This window comes from Dromiciops gliroides, chromosome 1 (assembly GCF_019393635.1).
Source record: "Dromiciops gliroides isolate mDroGli1 chromosome 1, mDroGli1.pri, whole genome shotgun sequence".
Classification (NCBI taxonomy): Eukaryota; Metazoa; Chordata; class Mammalia; order Microbiotheria; family Microbiotheriidae; genus Dromiciops; species Dromiciops gliroides.
In genome coordinates this window covers 551,300,120-551,316,689 of record NC_057861.1, presented here as the reverse complement: position 1 = coordinate 551,316,689, position 16,570 = coordinate 551,300,120, and the positions used below count along the sequence as shown (strand labels likewise).

At 34.1% G+C, this 16,570-nt stretch overlaps 1 protein-coding gene across 9 annotated transcripts in view; it reads left to right on the top strand.

Moving 5' to 3' along the window:
• PTBP3 (polypyrimidine tract binding protein 3) overlaps window positions 1-16,570 on the top strand; it is a 108,613-nt gene that overhangs the window by 68,687 nt on the left and 23,356 nt on the right. For all 9 annotated transcript variants that reach the window (XM_043976799.1, XM_043976806.1, XM_043976801.1 and 6 more), the window contains 5 exons: window positions 2,702-2,871; window positions 4,237-4,383; window positions 8,779-8,943; window positions 13,851-13,961; window positions 15,789-15,963. In XM_043976799.1, the coding sequence (XP_043832734.1) occupies window positions 2,702-2,871; window positions 4,237-4,383; window positions 8,779-8,943; window positions 13,851-13,961; window positions 15,789-15,963 (768 nt within the window). The remainder of the gene's footprint in view (window positions 1-2,701; window positions 2,872-4,236; window positions 4,384-8,778; window positions 8,944-13,850; window positions 13,962-15,788; window positions 15,964-16,570) is intronic.

Below are 16,570 nucleotides of genomic sequence, written 5' to 3'. Positions count from 1 at the left end.
TGTGTCAAAAACCAGAAAGGAGGAGAATGATAGAAAAGCTATTGGGTTTGGCAGTTAGTATTTAAGTGACATTTGGATAGACTTTTTCAGTTTAGTAGTAATGTTAGAAGCATTGTATGTAGACAGTCTTTTCAAGAAATTTAATAATTAAAAGGGAGAAGAGTGGCTAAATGGAACAAAAGGATCAACATTTATTATTATTATTATTATTGTTAATATTGTTGTTGTTATTAAAGGAGCCAGAGTAGAAGGATAGTTTGAAGGTGAATGAATTGAGTAGTGGCTGCTGGAATAATGTCCTGCAAGCTAGAGGAGGGTTTAAGTGGGATTAAAGACTTTTTTTCTATATAGTCTTAATTAAAAGTGTTGCTTTTTACATGACTAGAAGGAAGGATGAAAAAATTGTTACTCAGAAATTTTGAGAAATTGTACAGAGGAGTTGAGAAATTACCTCAGTCTTTTTAAAGTGAAATAGAAGGATGATCATCTGCTTATGAGTGGAAGTAGAGAATTGGTATGAGGTTGAGTTGAAAACAGGCTTGGAATAGATATTGGGGTCTATAAAATAGTAAGTCGTTATTGTACTATGGTCAAGCAGGAGCCACTTCCAGCTAATGTGCTATGATGTAATGTGGGCAATGAAGTCAGATGGTACAGGTCACCCAGGAATAAAAACTCACAGGTTAAGATGGCAAGAGGTCAGGGAAAACAAGGAATTGCCAGGTAGTGTTTTGAATGAAGAGTTGAAAAAACTTGGCTGAAAGAGTAGAGGGAGAGATTATTATGGTGGCAGACCAAGTGGTTATTTGAGTATGGGGGTAAGGTTAATGTGAAGGAGAAAAGATCAAGAAACTGATTGAAGGTCATGCTCAGTCCAAAGAGTAGGTTTATTGTCAGCGAGAGAATGAGAGTATATCATTTCATTGGAATTAGGCCTGGAAGTTACCTTAGAAAGCATCTACATCAATCCCCTCCCTCCTCCTTTCCATTATATGGGAAACAAAGGAACCAGAGGGGATAAAATGATTTATCCGGAATTGCACAGCTAATAAGTAGCTTACCTGAGAGTCAAACTCTGGGCCTCTAACACCACATTTGGTGTTCCTTTCCATGCAAGCCAGCAAGAGAGATAATAGAAAGATTTAGAAATATCAGTGGGAACAAGGAATTTGCCTACTACTCCTTTTGGCTCTGTGAGTCAGTGTTGTCATCAGATGTACTCACAAAAACAGGGTTGCAAGAGATTAGGGATATTCATTGGACATAAGGTTTCAGTTAAAATAGTAAAGTGGAAGAGATATTGAAAAGTTTGAGCATGTCTAGAAATTTTAAAATGTCAGGCTGAGGAGTTTGTCCTTTTTTCTTTTTTTGTGTTGGAAAACTTGATTTTGAGCAGTGGGGTGATAAACTGGTTTTAGGAAGATTGATGCAGTCAGTGTAGGAGATAAATTAGAAGAGGGAGAAATTGGAGTTGAAGAACAGTCATTGAGAAGCTTTCAGTCAATCCATGAACTGATGGCTTTGATTCATTTGGGACTATCAGAAAGGAACTAATCAATATGTAGCAGGCACTTTGAATAAAGAATTGAAAGAACTTGGCAAAAAGGGTTGAGTGTGAGATGCTTTTGTGGTTAAGGAAGCTATATGAAAGGGTAAGTGATGGAACTATTATTTGAATGGAAGAAATGAGGAGATGAAACTGCTTTTGGAAAAAAGACAATTCAACTTAGAGGCAGGTTGACTTCTGTGCTACGGACTGTTAGGTTACCAGACGTAGAATTTAATGTTGTCATAACTAGTACTCTTTTTTGTGTGTTCTCTCTCCCCCTTCCTCCCTTTCTCCCTCTCACTTTCCCTCTCACTCTTGCTCTCTGCACATGTATATTTGTGTGTGTGTGTGTATGTCCATTCTCCCATAAAATCTAGTATTGTCACCACACATGGCATAAAAAATTGCTTTCTTAAGTTTAGTCTATACTGTTGTACATGAGATGCAGAAATCACATTTAACAATGTATGGTTCCAAATAATATATGAACTGTATTTGTTCTTGCTGCTATTTTCAGGATGGGGTGTGTGTGTGGGTGTGTGGGTGTGAGTGTGAGAGAGAGAGAGAGAGAGAGAAAGAAAGGAAACACACCAGAATTTGAATATTTATTCCTAGGCATATATATTCTGAACTATTATAAATTTTAAGTTTTAGGCTTTCTATAGATAATTAATTTCGGCATTAAACAAAACCCAATAATATATCTAAATATAATCACATCTCAAAAATGAAATATTTTAAATAGCTTTCATTTGTAAACACTTTGATCTTAGACAACTGTGGAAAAATAATTGTTGTTGCTGGTGTTTCCCACAGTAATGATCATGAAATGTTTGCTCTTTTAATATTGTACTTTTTTATTATAATAGGAAAGAGGAAAAAGGCAAAATTGAATATTTGTAATGAAAAGTTCTAGGAATAATCTTTTTTTTCAAGGGCCTCTTTAATTTTAATTTAGACTTCATGTAGGTGTACATTTAGTAGTAGTAAAAATACAACATACTTGTGTTTTACTTAAGAGTTTTTAATAATTCTTTGAATTTCAGATGCATGGTCTTATTGCATACAATTATGAGTACTCAGTATAACCAATGTTGTATGATAATGCGAGCATGGATTAGGAATAATTTTTTTTTATCTTATATCTTTTAGCTAATGGGAATGACAGCAAGAAATTTAAAGGAGATCGATCTCCCTGCTCTCCTTCTCGTGTTCTCCATCTTCGTAAAATTCCAAATGATGTTACTGAAACAGAGGTCATATCATTAGGTCTACCATTTGGCAAAGTAACCAATCTCTTGATGTTGAAAGGAAAAAGCCAGGTATGTAATAAAAATTTCTCTATGTTGACATTTTAACAAGAAATTCTTACTTATTTTGGTGGTTCTTGCCATTACTTTTTAAAGATGTTCATGTGTGCTTTCCTATGTAAGATATAAAACAACATAGTACTTGAAAAGTATGTTATAAATATCCTGTATTTCTTTAAATTCCAAGATATGGGAAGTAATTGGTATCTGATTTGGTAAATGAAGGAACTGACCGATGTCCAAATTTGAATACAAGCAGATAAAATAATTTATATTAATGATGCTTTGTGTAGCTAGCCATTAAAGAGGAAGGATGTTGAGGAGGAGGTGGAGGGAAATCCCTAAAGCACTTCATATGTTCTGATCTTATCCCTAGAGTTAAACTGAGATAGATGATAGGTTAAACAACCTCCATAATAGTTGTCCTTATTCAGCATCCAATGTATTATTAATTTACTGCTTGACATTAGTGTTTATTCACTAAAAAGATTAGGAATTTTAACTTGACTGAACTGGCTCGGTATAGAAAGGTATTATGCTGTGATTTGTTATCATCATTTGCATAGCTAATTATTTCAGGGTGTAAGGGCTAAAATCCTAGCTATGATGTCTAAAATCTAATGTGTGGTTGCCTTAAATTAGAAGCTTTAGCAAGAGTTTAGACTTTTAAGTATTTATTAAAATGCATAAGAAGTTGGTGAGGAGAGAGAGAGAGAGGTAAAAATCTAACTATCTCTAAGAGACCCCAGTATCCAACCCGACAAACTGAGGTCAAGAAACCAAAAGAACAATCAATACTTTAGCAGCTACTCCCAGAACCTCTTGTGAAACAGGAAAAAGGGCCGTCCACATACACACAGCTCCAAGCTAATTGGCTGGTAACTTTAATTGATAGGACCCAAAGCCCTTTAAGTAAATGAAAGGTCAGTAATTTATCTTTTTAAATTACAGTTTTTGCAAGAGCATTATGATGAAGGTATTTCATTTCTCTCACCCTCCAAAACCAAATGGATAATAGCACTAGGAAATAATATTACTCTATTGACTTGGCAACAGACATCTTCCAGTCATGTACAGTTCCATTTACAGGTTCCTAAATTAAATATACAATATGGAAGATAACTCAAATATTGGTTTCTAGTTAGATTGCTAGGCAATGTAATAACTTTCACTATACATTTAAATAATGGATTCTGGAAAAGTTTTGGATATAAAAATTGTTAAATTTTTAATCAAGGTTTTAGAGAATAGTTCCCAAACTATAAACCCAATTTTTTTAAGCTCTCTGATGTCCTGGTAACCTTAATAAGGAGAATGAAATAACAATAATTGTTAAATGTATTGCAGACTTGTAAATTTGCTTTGTGTTGATTGCAGGCATTCTTAGAAATGGCTTCTGAGGAAGCTGCTGTTACTATGGTGAACTACTACACTCCAGTTACTCCTCACCTCCGAAGTCAGCCTGTTTATATTCAGTATTCTAATCACAGAGAACTTAAGACTGACAATCTACCCAATCAAGCTGTGAGTATTAAACACGTTCACTTTTAAAATATTAATTAGGGAATGTGGCATTAATCTGATTAAGAATATATTTGGATATTAATTGGCTTTGAAAAGTAAAAAACTTACAAGTGACTTTCTGCTAGATGCAATGTTTTATATTGTTTTTTAAAAACATAGTTGAATGGTTGTATATGACATAAGACTGTAGAATTTTTAGAGGTAGAAGAGACCAGTCATTTTGTCTTCCTCTCCCACTCTTTTTTCCACTCTCCACCTCATATCCCTCTGCCTTTTTTTCAAATGAGGAACTTAGAGAGATTGAGATTGGCTTATCTTTTTTGCTGCTTGTTAATCAAACTTAAAACTATCTTACAGGTTATAGAATTATTAAAATTTTCAACCCTTAAAATGTATGTGTAGGCAAGAAGTCACAAAACAGACACATCCTTTTTATGCTTTTGTTTTGTTGAACATTGTATATGGTACAGTGTCTTAAAATTTTTCTTCCAAGGATTTATTTAATTAGAAGAAAGTTGCAGTTGTAGCCTTCTTAGAGTATTTGAGTTAAGTTCCTAGAAGTGAAGTGGAATATTCAGTCTTCCTAATCAGAGACAACTCCTGCTGAGGAGAGGAGGCTTTTTATAGTTAGCTTTTATGCCAGCTGCTCTAACTAAGGTAATTGTTTTTTACATCATAGGTGGTATAGGGAAAAGAGCTTTGGAGTTGGTAGTCTGAAAAAGCTGAGTCCAAATAGTAACTCAGATACATATAGCTAAATGACTGTAGACCAATCACTTCAGCTTTGAATCTCAGTTTCCTCATCTAAAAATAAAGGCATTGGTTCTGTTGATGTCCAAGGTCCTTTCCAGCTCTAGATCTATGATCCTGCTATGGGAGTTTCTAGATATATCCAACCCTTCACCCCGTACACCACTATCAAGCGAGCTTTCTCTTGTAACAAAAAAGTTAAACAAAACTGGGGATACAGTCACTACATTTAACAGCATATAGCGTATCTATAGCTCCACTCACCTTTTCAAATAAGAATTGCATTATTTCATCTTTTCTCAGGGCCAAGATTGGTCATTACACTTACACAGCATTTTTCTTAATTTTGCCATTCTTTTTAATTGTTATTTGTAGTAATTTTGTCATTTTGTTGGTTATTACTTCACTTTGCATAAATTCATTTAGTCTTTACCACATATTTTTGAATTTCACATTTCTATAGTATCCCACATCATAATACCCTATTTTGTTCAGAGATGACAATTTGTTCAGCTCTTTCCCAAATGATGGATGCCCATATTATTTCTAGGTCTTTGATAAATGCACATAAGAACTGCTATGAATATTTGATATATATGGGACTATTTGTTCTATCTTTGATTTCATGGGGTATATGTGTGCAGCTCTGGGAAATACTCAATGCCTTTTCGTACATAATTGCAAATTGTTGTCTAGTTTACTCCATCAGCAGTGTGTTAGCGTTTCTCACTTTCTATAACCAGTCTAGCATGGACATATGCAGTGTTTTGTCATTGTTGTTGATTTTTTTGGTATGTAGACTGTTAAACTTACATTTATTTAGGGATTTGGGGCAGTCTTTTTTACAGTTGTTGATAGTTTCCAATTCTTTTTAAAACTCTTTTAAAATTTGAGTGTGTTGGACCTGGATTTAGGAAGATCTCGTGAATTTTGCCTCATGTAATAATGCACAACTTTCTCATCTTTGAAGTAACAGTGATAGGTAACTTCACCTGCCTCTCAAGCTTGTTGTGAACATAAAACAAAATGAGACGGCTATAATATATATGTTAGCTGTTCCCCCAGAGATAAGAATGAATGTTATTTATTCTTTTAAGAAATCTACACTTCTACTCCTGGATATGCTATGAGGCTAAAGATAGCTGTTATTTCAAAGCATGACAGATATTTTGTCACAATCTGAACATAGAACATTGGGAGAATGGTTCTGTGGTATGCATTTTACACAGTTCAACTCTGTGTCATTAGAAACTCTTCCTTAAATTAACAGCTAAGTTTTGTAATACATGCTAAGCTTTCTTTGGCTTTCCTAGTAGTTTATTAGTCTGTTAGGAGAAATACTTAAATGAAGTGATGAGGACTCTTCAAGATGTTCAGGAAGAGCCTTTTCCCAATTCATTTTTACATCTAGAAGAACTTAATCCCTTTTGTGTGTGAGTAAACTTATATTCTGTATTATATTGCACCAGAAAAATAAGTATGTATATAATACCAATGAAGAAATATATATGAAATAGATTATAGATTATACCAATGAAGTCAGAATTGAATCTCCTATATGGTGAACTAAAAGCCCCATTAAGTAATGACAATAAATTTCTAATTGACATTACCTAATTTTTTTTCCTCAAAAGATTCATTAATAAATTACCTTACTTTTTAGGAAAAATATTCTCTGAATTTTTGGATTGATGGAAATTTCTTTGTAGTGCCACAATAATTTGTCATAAAGTGCCTTAAAATTTGTGTTGATTTCTTCTATATGTAGTTGCTCAGATCCAGATATTTCTTTAATTGATTCCTGATGTCAACTTTTTAAATGCCTTTTCAACTTTTTTGTGTTGTAAGTGTAATGCTAAGGTGGGATTGAGTCTAAATGTGTTTGTTGAATTGGTGGGTGGTTGTTGTCCAAAATGACACCACTAGAGTCAAGTTACAGTGTTTCCTACTATAGCTGATCAGAACAATATGAGCTTAGAATACTCTACCACAGGTATGGCACAAATAATCCATGTGAATATTTGGTTTGTATTCTCTAAATTTGCACATCTTGCTTTTCTTTTGAGTTACTTCAATTCTACTTTGCTCATAGATCATAGCACCTTTTCTGATGAGGGCATGCCATGCTGGGCGATCCTGTGCGAGGTCTCCCATGTCATGTAATCAATTCCAAAATTCTTTTTTTGTGGGGGAAGGGAGGGCAGTGAGGGTTAAGTGACTTGCCCAGGGTCACACAGCTAGTAAGTGTCAAGTGTCTGAGGTCAGATTTGAACTCAGGTCTTCCTGAATCCAGGGCTGGTGCTTTATCTACTGTGCCACTTAGCTGCCCCCAAAGTTCTTAAGAGAGAGACCTTGAGAGTGTCTTATATTGCTTTTTTTGACCACCATGTGAGTGCTTGCCTTCTGTAGTTCTTCATAAAATAGTCTTTTAGGCAAGCGTACATTTGGCATTTGAACAATGGCCAGCCTACCGGAGTTGAGCCGTCTGCAGTAGAGTTTGAATGCTTGAAATAGATTATTCTGATCTATTCTATTAATAATTACTCATGTATTCCAAGAATAGATTATTAGATTTTGAGCTTTGCAAGTGTAAGGGCTATCTTTGGCTTTTCTTTGTATCTCTAGTGCTTAGTACTTTGTCTCGTATATAGTTGATGCTTACTAAATGCTTATTGATTGATTGAATAATTTTTTTTAATTAGGTATTTCTAATTTGTCGCTATTTGTTGTCCTCTCAAGAATAATCAAGTTTAGGCTTCATGCTAACTTTTCTGCACCCTCATTTTCCCTTCCATTGCTTGATCTTGCTCTCCCTCTCTTTTTTCTTCATTGCTTACTGATATTGGTGGTGACTTTCCATCTCCTTCCATGTCCTTGGGTTGGCCCCAGGTATACTTAGAAAGTTACCAAGGACTTATTTAAAGGAATTTTTATCATTTCTAGCTTTCTTTTAAAAGTGGCTTGTAATGAAATGGTAAGGAAAGATAATGAAGTGGTTTAATTGGGGCCTTGTTAATTGAAGTTTTACTTTACCTCTAATTTATAATGGAATTTTTACTTTTACGACCCCTTTGGTCTTATGACTAAAATTTCAGATCACTTCTGTGAGCTAAGTAAGAGGAATAGCTTTTTCTAGACTCCCATTTTACCTTTAGAGAAAATGAATCAATATAAAGATTTCAAAACAAGAAAAGCTTGAGGATTTTTTTTTTGCTTTGTTTTGTTTTTCTTTAGATTTTGTTTTTAAACATGAGGTTGGATAAGCAATGGAAATTTTGAGGAAAATAAGTATATGCCATATTTAGTGTTTTAGCACCCCATGTGTGTTAATTAAATTTTACTATTTGACATATTGGGAGATGTGAAGGGTTTGGATAGTAAGAGCAAAAAATTAGGATGGGAGATAATTTTTTTAAGGCCCCCGTCTTTTGGTCTCTCCTCTTCTGACTAAAATAAAAAAGAGAAATTAAATTATTTTCTCTTAAGTTGAATAGTCTTTGAGATTTTAACCAAAACTCAGACCTAATTTGCAAAAAAAAAAAAATGTATATATTAACCTAACCTAACAGTTTCTGCTTTACTTGTGTGTTCGCATATTTGATGGATGGGTTGTATAAGAAATTCTCATTTTGGATTCTTTGATAGCGAGCTCAAGCTGCATTGCAAGCAGTGAATGCTGTCCAGGCTGGAAGTCTGGCCCTTACTGCAGCCCCAGGCAATGAAGGTGGAGTTCTTCCTGGGCAGAGCCCTGTTCTTCGAATAATTGTGGAAAACCTCTTTTACCCTGTCACTCTTGAAGTACTTTACCAGGTAAGGAGAAATAAGAAAGAAAACAATATTCAAATCTAATTGCTACTTATATCAGTTATTTTACTACATTAAAAAAAATATTATTTGCTTTCTTCCCTTTTAAAAAAAAGATCATTATTTTTTCACAATGACACCTCAGCAGAACTCTCCCTTTAGTTTAGTTCAGCTAAACAAAACGTGCACATACACATTGGACACAGTTTTGAAGTCAATGAAGTAATTATTCTTATGGTATCTGAAGGGATAATAACAAAATCATAGTATTTTTTTTCTTTCTAGGAAAAGGAGCAAATGAAAATATCAATAAATTTTAACCCTCTTCTCTGCTTTCTCATTTATATATATATGTATATATATATTTTTTTTTACAATAATTGATGTTCATTAAGGGTATTAAAAGAGAACAATCAGGCTTTCATAAGCTGTTTTCCCTAGTGATTCATGCCTTTCCCGTCACAAAATTGACTAAAATACTAGAAGGATATAAATTTTCACCGTATTCGCTGTTTGTTGAATGCATTTGATTCAGCTTGAGGAAAGTGCCAAGTCTGTTATCCACAAGGTATCTGACATGCGTGTGTCAGAATTATATAAAATTCCTTGAAAGCTATTACAGCCCTGATAACTGTTCAGTGTTCTCAATTATTATCACATGCAGCTTAAAACAGGGAGAGTATACTTGCTAGAGGAAGTTTTCACTGCTATAGAAATACATCACAGGGTCCAAGGTGAAGAAGGACTTCCTATAAAGAGTGAGGTCCTCTAGACACTTTTATTTGTAGATGATATTGTACTGATTGTGTCAAGCCCTGGAATATTGGAGAACCAATCAAATCCATTGCCTTTCTAAATAGATTGTCCTAATCATCAACATCGGGCAAAACCAAGTGAATAAAGAATGTCTGTTTTTCCATGATAAGCTGTTAAAAGGATCACCTGTAGAGCTCTTCCATCATCATAATATATTTTTAGACAGTCCCAATGAATAGTGAGTCAGGCCAAGAATTAAAAAGGAGATGAGCACGTTTTAATTCCTTATAGACAAGGAATTGTGTGGGATAAATGGTATGAAGAGTATCATCAAGGAAATGCCCAATTGAAAAAGAAGATGGACTGGTCACGTATTAAGAGTATGAGATAATTGATGAAGCCCATGTGTTCCGTTTGTAAACTCATGATGTCAAGGGAATAAGACAGGGATGAGACTCACACGGGATGTAGAGGATAGCTTGTACTTGTATCCCTGGAGCTTACTTAGTGTCCACATTGGTGGGATCATAGATCATAGATCTATTGTAGTTTATTGGGATTTATTAGCTAATACTAGTTGTTATTTACCCATTTTTCCAAGTAATTGCAAAGTTCAGACAATCTTGAAGGAAATTTTAAAATTGGTTAGCAGAGTTCGATACATATACTGATGATCTGTTTCGCTAAGTACCATCATCAGTATTTTACTTATAACCCATCTAATGAATGGTAGTGTATTAGGGACTCTTTATTTGCAATAACTGTACATTTTATTAGATGTTGTTTTATTTGTAAAACTTTCTATCCAATTCACAATAAAAACACTGTTACTTAGTAAATAATGCATCATCATAAACCTTTTTCAAAGATTGCCTGTCCAGAGTATTACTTTCAGGGAAATGTGGTTTCAAAAGCAGGTTTCACCATGGTTTTTTATTTGTTTTAGCATGTGTAAACATGAACTATATATATATATATATATTTGGTCTTTTTCACAAAGTTGTTTAGTTATAATTGGGATATATGTATGTGCACACAGTGTGGGGGGGTGTGGGTGTAGGTGTAGATAAATTTGGGTTCTAGGTTATGTCCAAACTAGAATTTAATTTTGTTTTGTGAAGATCACATAAATATAACCCATTTCAAGCATTTTGCTTACAAGAGACCAAACAATTTATTCTTCCATATGAGGTTAAGCAATATCTAAAAGTAATTATGGTGGCATTTAATATTTAAAAATCAATATTACTAATAATATAAAAGTATGTGTTTTCTTTTAAAGTTTTTGTAAACAAGTTGTTACCAAGGTGCTTATTATCGTAAGAAGTATTTTAATCTGTTAAGCCTTTTATGAGTAAGTGCCAGTAATCTTTTTTCTTAGCAATTTTTGCCAAGTTCTTTCTAAAATAAAAGACTACTTTCATCAGGTGTTTAATCTTTAATGTGTGATTAATCCACTTTTTATCTGAAAAACAATAGTAATTATAAGAGATACTTAGGTTTTGTGAATACCTAGATTTATATACTAATGAGTAGTGAAATAAATTTGTTGGTACTGAATTTAAAAAGGAAAAATTCTTATAATAAATGTAGTTGGATGATTTGAGGCCAAATTTATTTTGTAGAAATTAATAAATTACAATATTCCATAAAAATAATGCCTGAAGCTTCCATTAGTGTGATGGTCATGGAATTAACAATAATTAATGAGAATTGAAAAACCCTGCCTTCCCCATGATTTCCTCAAATCCTACCCATTAAGGTCCTGTTCAGGAAGTGTGGTTCTAGAGGCTATTGTTGCACGCTCAGGGAATGTGGATCTGTTGATTGTTGGTACCTGTAATGACTATGGTTATGATTGGCCATAATGGTATAGTTTTCCCAATGTTCTAGAATTGCCAGTGGTAGGTGGTTCCCTAGGTATGAAAAGTATGTGGAAAACAGCATTATATATCAGGAAAGATTCTTTCCCAAACAGTGTTTTGATGTCCACAGAGCTAGAACCCTTCTGTTTTAAATATGGCAGAACACTGTTTTTCTGTATTTACCAGTAAATATAAGGGTTACCACAACATTACCAAAGATCAGAAGAGCAGCAAAGCATTTCTTCACAGATACATGCAGCAAAAGTTGTCATTGTCATCTATTAGTTATGTGATTTTCATCAATTTTTTTGTTTTTTGTTTCTTTGTGAGACAATTGGGGTTAAGTGACTTGCCCAGGGTCACACAGCTAGTAATTGTTAAGTGTCTGAGGTCGGATTTGAACTCAGGTCCTCCTGAATCCAGGGCTGGTGCTCTATCCACTGCACCACCTAGCTGCCCCTGATTTCATCAATTTTTAAAATCCTAGACAATTTTAGATCTGAATTGTCACCTTTACGCAAAAGCATATTATTTGTCTTAGTCTATACCTATTTGCTCCTTGCCTCATATAAATTTTCCATTTCTATTTATTGACTTAAAACTGAAAGATTATTAATCCACTCCTTTGAGAACTTGAACTGAAATCCATTTATCACATAGGTTAGAAATAGCAATCAGAGGTCATTGTTCACTAAATCCACCCTAGTCATTCTCTTTTTATGGCAATTTCCCTAATCCACTCTCTTGCATGATCTGATTTCACCAGTCATATTCTGTCTTCCTTTCTCCCTTTGCACCTCCAACTTCCATCTCTTGTTCTCAATATACCCTTTTCACTCAGCCAGCAAATATCTTCATGTGTCCCTTACTTAAACAAACCCCCATACTTTCCTTTGACTGTTTTTTTCTCATAACTATCATCTTATTTCTTTCCATTCACTTTTAAACTCCTTTAATAAAGGGAGGCTGTATTCAGTGCTTTCATTTCTTCACCAGCATTTATTCTTCAATCCTGTTCAGTATAGCCTTGTCTGCCACCACAGTTAAAATAGTTTTTTTCTCACTCTCCTACTTATTGCTAATGTGATGAATGGCCTTTTGTCTGCATCCTATTGTACTTAATCACTATAGCATTTGATATTTTTGTCCCCTTTTTTGATATCCCTGATTCATCTACTGTATTTTATGGTGCTCTTTCCCTATTTGCTGGTTCCTTATCTTTCTCCTCCTTAAATGTAGATATATCCTCCAGTATTCCATTTTTGACCCTTTTATTTTTTCCCTATACATACTCTTTATTGTTCATTTCATTCACTCCATTGCCTTTGGTTACCTCCTAGTAAATGATTCCAACATCTGTATCTCTAACCGAGAGTTTTAGTTCCATGGTGCCAGTGTGCCATCCAGGTCCTAAGATCCCCCATGGCCCAGTCAAATAATCTTCACCCACCCCCACCCCCCAAAAAACAAACAAACAAACAAACCCAACATATGCCTGTGTCTCATTGTTAACTTATATTTCTACTGGTATCTTTGTTTTTCCAGTGATTCTGCTTGGAAATTTGGAATTAACTCTGACTCATCCCTCTTCCCCATCTCTGTTCCTCCCTGCACATTCTCCCACCCCTATCCAGTCATTTGTTAATTTTACTTACCACTGAAACTATCATTGTTTCAGGTCAAATCCCAGTTTCATTGATATGCTTATCCTTTGCCAGCTTCTCTAGCCATAATTTTACTTAGCTCTCTTCATAAACTTATAGCATCTATTTGGGCATTGTAAGCAGATACTGTTTATTGTTCTTTCTTTTGCACATTGCAGGTGCTCAGCATATCTTTGCTAAGCTGAAATGAACATCAAGACAGTCTCTTTCCTGTTTTTCTTTTAGGGACAATATGAGAAAGAAAGAAAGTCACTAAGTCATAGCAGCTAAATCATAAAATGCTCCCTCCCACATTCTCCTTTGCCATAAGGTAACATAGTCAGCAGTTTCCATTATATTCAGCCTGTAATTAACTCTAGTGTTTCTCAGAAATCACCATTTCCCATAAGAACTTTTAAAATTTCTTACCACCTTGGGTGTAATTTTAATATATCTTTGCTCAAGGTTCCCTTTTTTTTTTTTTTTTGCCAAGGTACTGGAGGAAATGTTCTAATTTTAAAACAGGAAGAAATATAATACTTTGTAGCAGTTAACATCACTTTCTTAAGTAAAGAGATATCTATAAATCAGTTACAATGTTTCCATTTTCCCCCCCTATATTTATCCAAATTTGTAATTTTTCTTTCAGATTTTTTCCAAGTTTGGAACAGTTTTGAGGATTATCACCTTTACAAAGAACAATCAATTTCAGGCCTTGCTTCAGTATGCTGACCCACTGAATGCACATTATGCCAAAATGGTAATCATGCCCAGAGTTGTTTAGAATGAATGTGTTTTTTAATGGTCATTTTATTGTTTCCATTTTTATTATTAATATCTGCATTATTTAGTGTCTTCAAGATATGACATTTGCCATTTCATGGTTTAGAACTTTAATTGATTTGACTAGAATTATGTTATCTCTAACAGTATTCCAATATCTCAAAGTAAATATTTAGGTAAATTTTTAAGCTTAAACAAATATTTCAGTTCTTGCTAGAAATGTTTTGAGTGTTTTTTTCTGTTGGTTTTTGACACATTTTTAGAAATATATTAGGATAATATAATTTGGAGTATCCCATAGTGATGTGTCTGTTATTTCATGTAGTTTGGAGTTGCAATTAATTGCCAAATTGTGTCAGTCTCTAATAAAAATCATCCCACCCTTATGCATAGTTGATGCTCAAATGTTGTTGAATTGCTGCTAAAAAACACTATCCAAGTACATTGAGAAGATAGCTTATGTTTGACCTTATGTTAGATGAGATAGACAAACTTAGAAGAATAAGAGGATCTGCAGCAAAGTGCCTGTTAGATATTCATTTGTGCAGTGCTTTACATCTGATTTGTGCTGTACAATTTTTAAAACACTCATTTAGCCTTGTGAGGTAGGCATAGTGGGTAGTATACCTGCTTCATTCTTAGCGTATTTTCAAAATACTTTTTTTTTTCAGAATGTTGCCTACAGTGTTGTGGAAATAGAGTAGTTCATATTCAGACCTGGCATAGCTAAATTACAGCTATATCATAAATTAAAAATTCATCAACATTAGGGACTTTTTTATACTTTGAATCCTTCCACCAAAAAAAAAAAGATAATTATGAAGCAGCATGTCATGTAATTGAAAGAGTGCTTGATCAGAGAGCTTGGATCTGAAACCCAGCTCTGCTATTTAGACTAAATTCTAAGAAAGGAAGGAAGAAAAACAAGCATTAAGCACCTACTTTCCAAATAAGATCTTACTTGATCCTTGCAACAACCCTGGGAAGTAGATGTTGCTATTAACCTCATTTTTCCATTAAAGCAACTGAGGTAGATAGGTTAAATTACTTGTACACTACTAATAAGTGTCTTGACACTCAGGCAAATTTGAAGCTAAATTTGAACTTGGATCTCTGTATCACCTAGTTGCATCTTCTAAGGCCTCTTCTGCTTCTGTCCTATTTAACATTCCTTTAGGAAGTTACTCTTCCTGTTAATAGTTAAACCAAGTCATATGTAGCTTTATTTGAAGGAATCATGACCAAAAGCTCCAGAAAATGAGGGGGAAGAAAAGTAAACATTTCTTCCATTCTCAGATTTCCCCGTTATCCAAAGCATTTTAAAGACTCACCAGGACAAGAAGATTCTGTGGCAGAAGAATATTATTCAATAATAATTGAAATTAAGGTTGAAATGTCTTATGACATTTTTATAAGATCATATATTTGGAGTTGAAAGGGACCTTACAGGTTATTGAGTCCAGGCCTCATTTTAAAGATGAGGAAACTATGTCCCGGAAAAGTTAGTGACTTAACCAGGGTCACACAGTTTTTGTCTTGGGTTAGGCTTTGAACACAGATATTCTCACTCCTTGTCTGGAGCTTTGTATACTACATGAGGCATCCTTTCAAGAAAGGAGGAGGTTTTCTATATTTGGGGGGGAGTTATGTAGGAGGATGGTTAATAGATGAAGAAACTGAGCCTCACAGTAGTTGAAGGGTAACTTGCATCAAATAAATGCAATCCACATTTTAAAAAAACAGTTTGACATGCTAATTTTATAACAGAACCCCCAAAATCAGTGGCTTTCCTCAAATCCTTTAGGCTCTGGATGGTCAGAATATCTATAATGCATGCTGCACTCTGCGTATTGACTTCTCCAAGTTAACCAGCCTTAATGTGAAGTATAATAATGACAAAAGCAGAGATTTCACTCGCCTTGACCTTCCTTCTGGTGATGGCCAGCCATCCCTTGATCCTACTATGGCTGCTGCTTTTGGTAAGTAACTCTTTATTGAGTCACAAGCTAGTTGCACTATATAATACCAGACTGATAATTTACCCACTGGCTTTCCTATCATTTTGAAATTAAAAAAAAAAATTAGATGAGAAACATCAGGTAATATTTTTGAGAGCTGACAGTAAAAATGTGTACCTGAAGTCTTTTCTTTCATATTAATCAAGCTGAATTTATTAAGATACCTACAAATAAACGAAGAAACCATATTAAAATATTTTTATAGGCCAGTTGTTGTCCCCCTGCTAATTTCTGGATTTGGAATATCTGAGTATAGTTGGGTTTTCAGATGAAGTAATTTAATTTCCTTGTTTAAATAATCTTTAGTTTTGTTTTTTTTTTTTTCCAAATAGCATCTTGAAGGAAAAGGCCTTAGTTTAAAACTAAAATCTAGCACAGGTGAAGCATTTTGCTTACTAAATTATTAAAATTCCATTTTATTTGAATACATTTTTGACATCAGTAACTAATATATGGATCTCATTTGCCAGAGTAAATCCATTTATGACAGCTGTTTCTGTAACAAATGATAGAAAATAGGATTGCAAATCAGTAAATGATATCCATATTGCCTGAATTATTGAGCCAG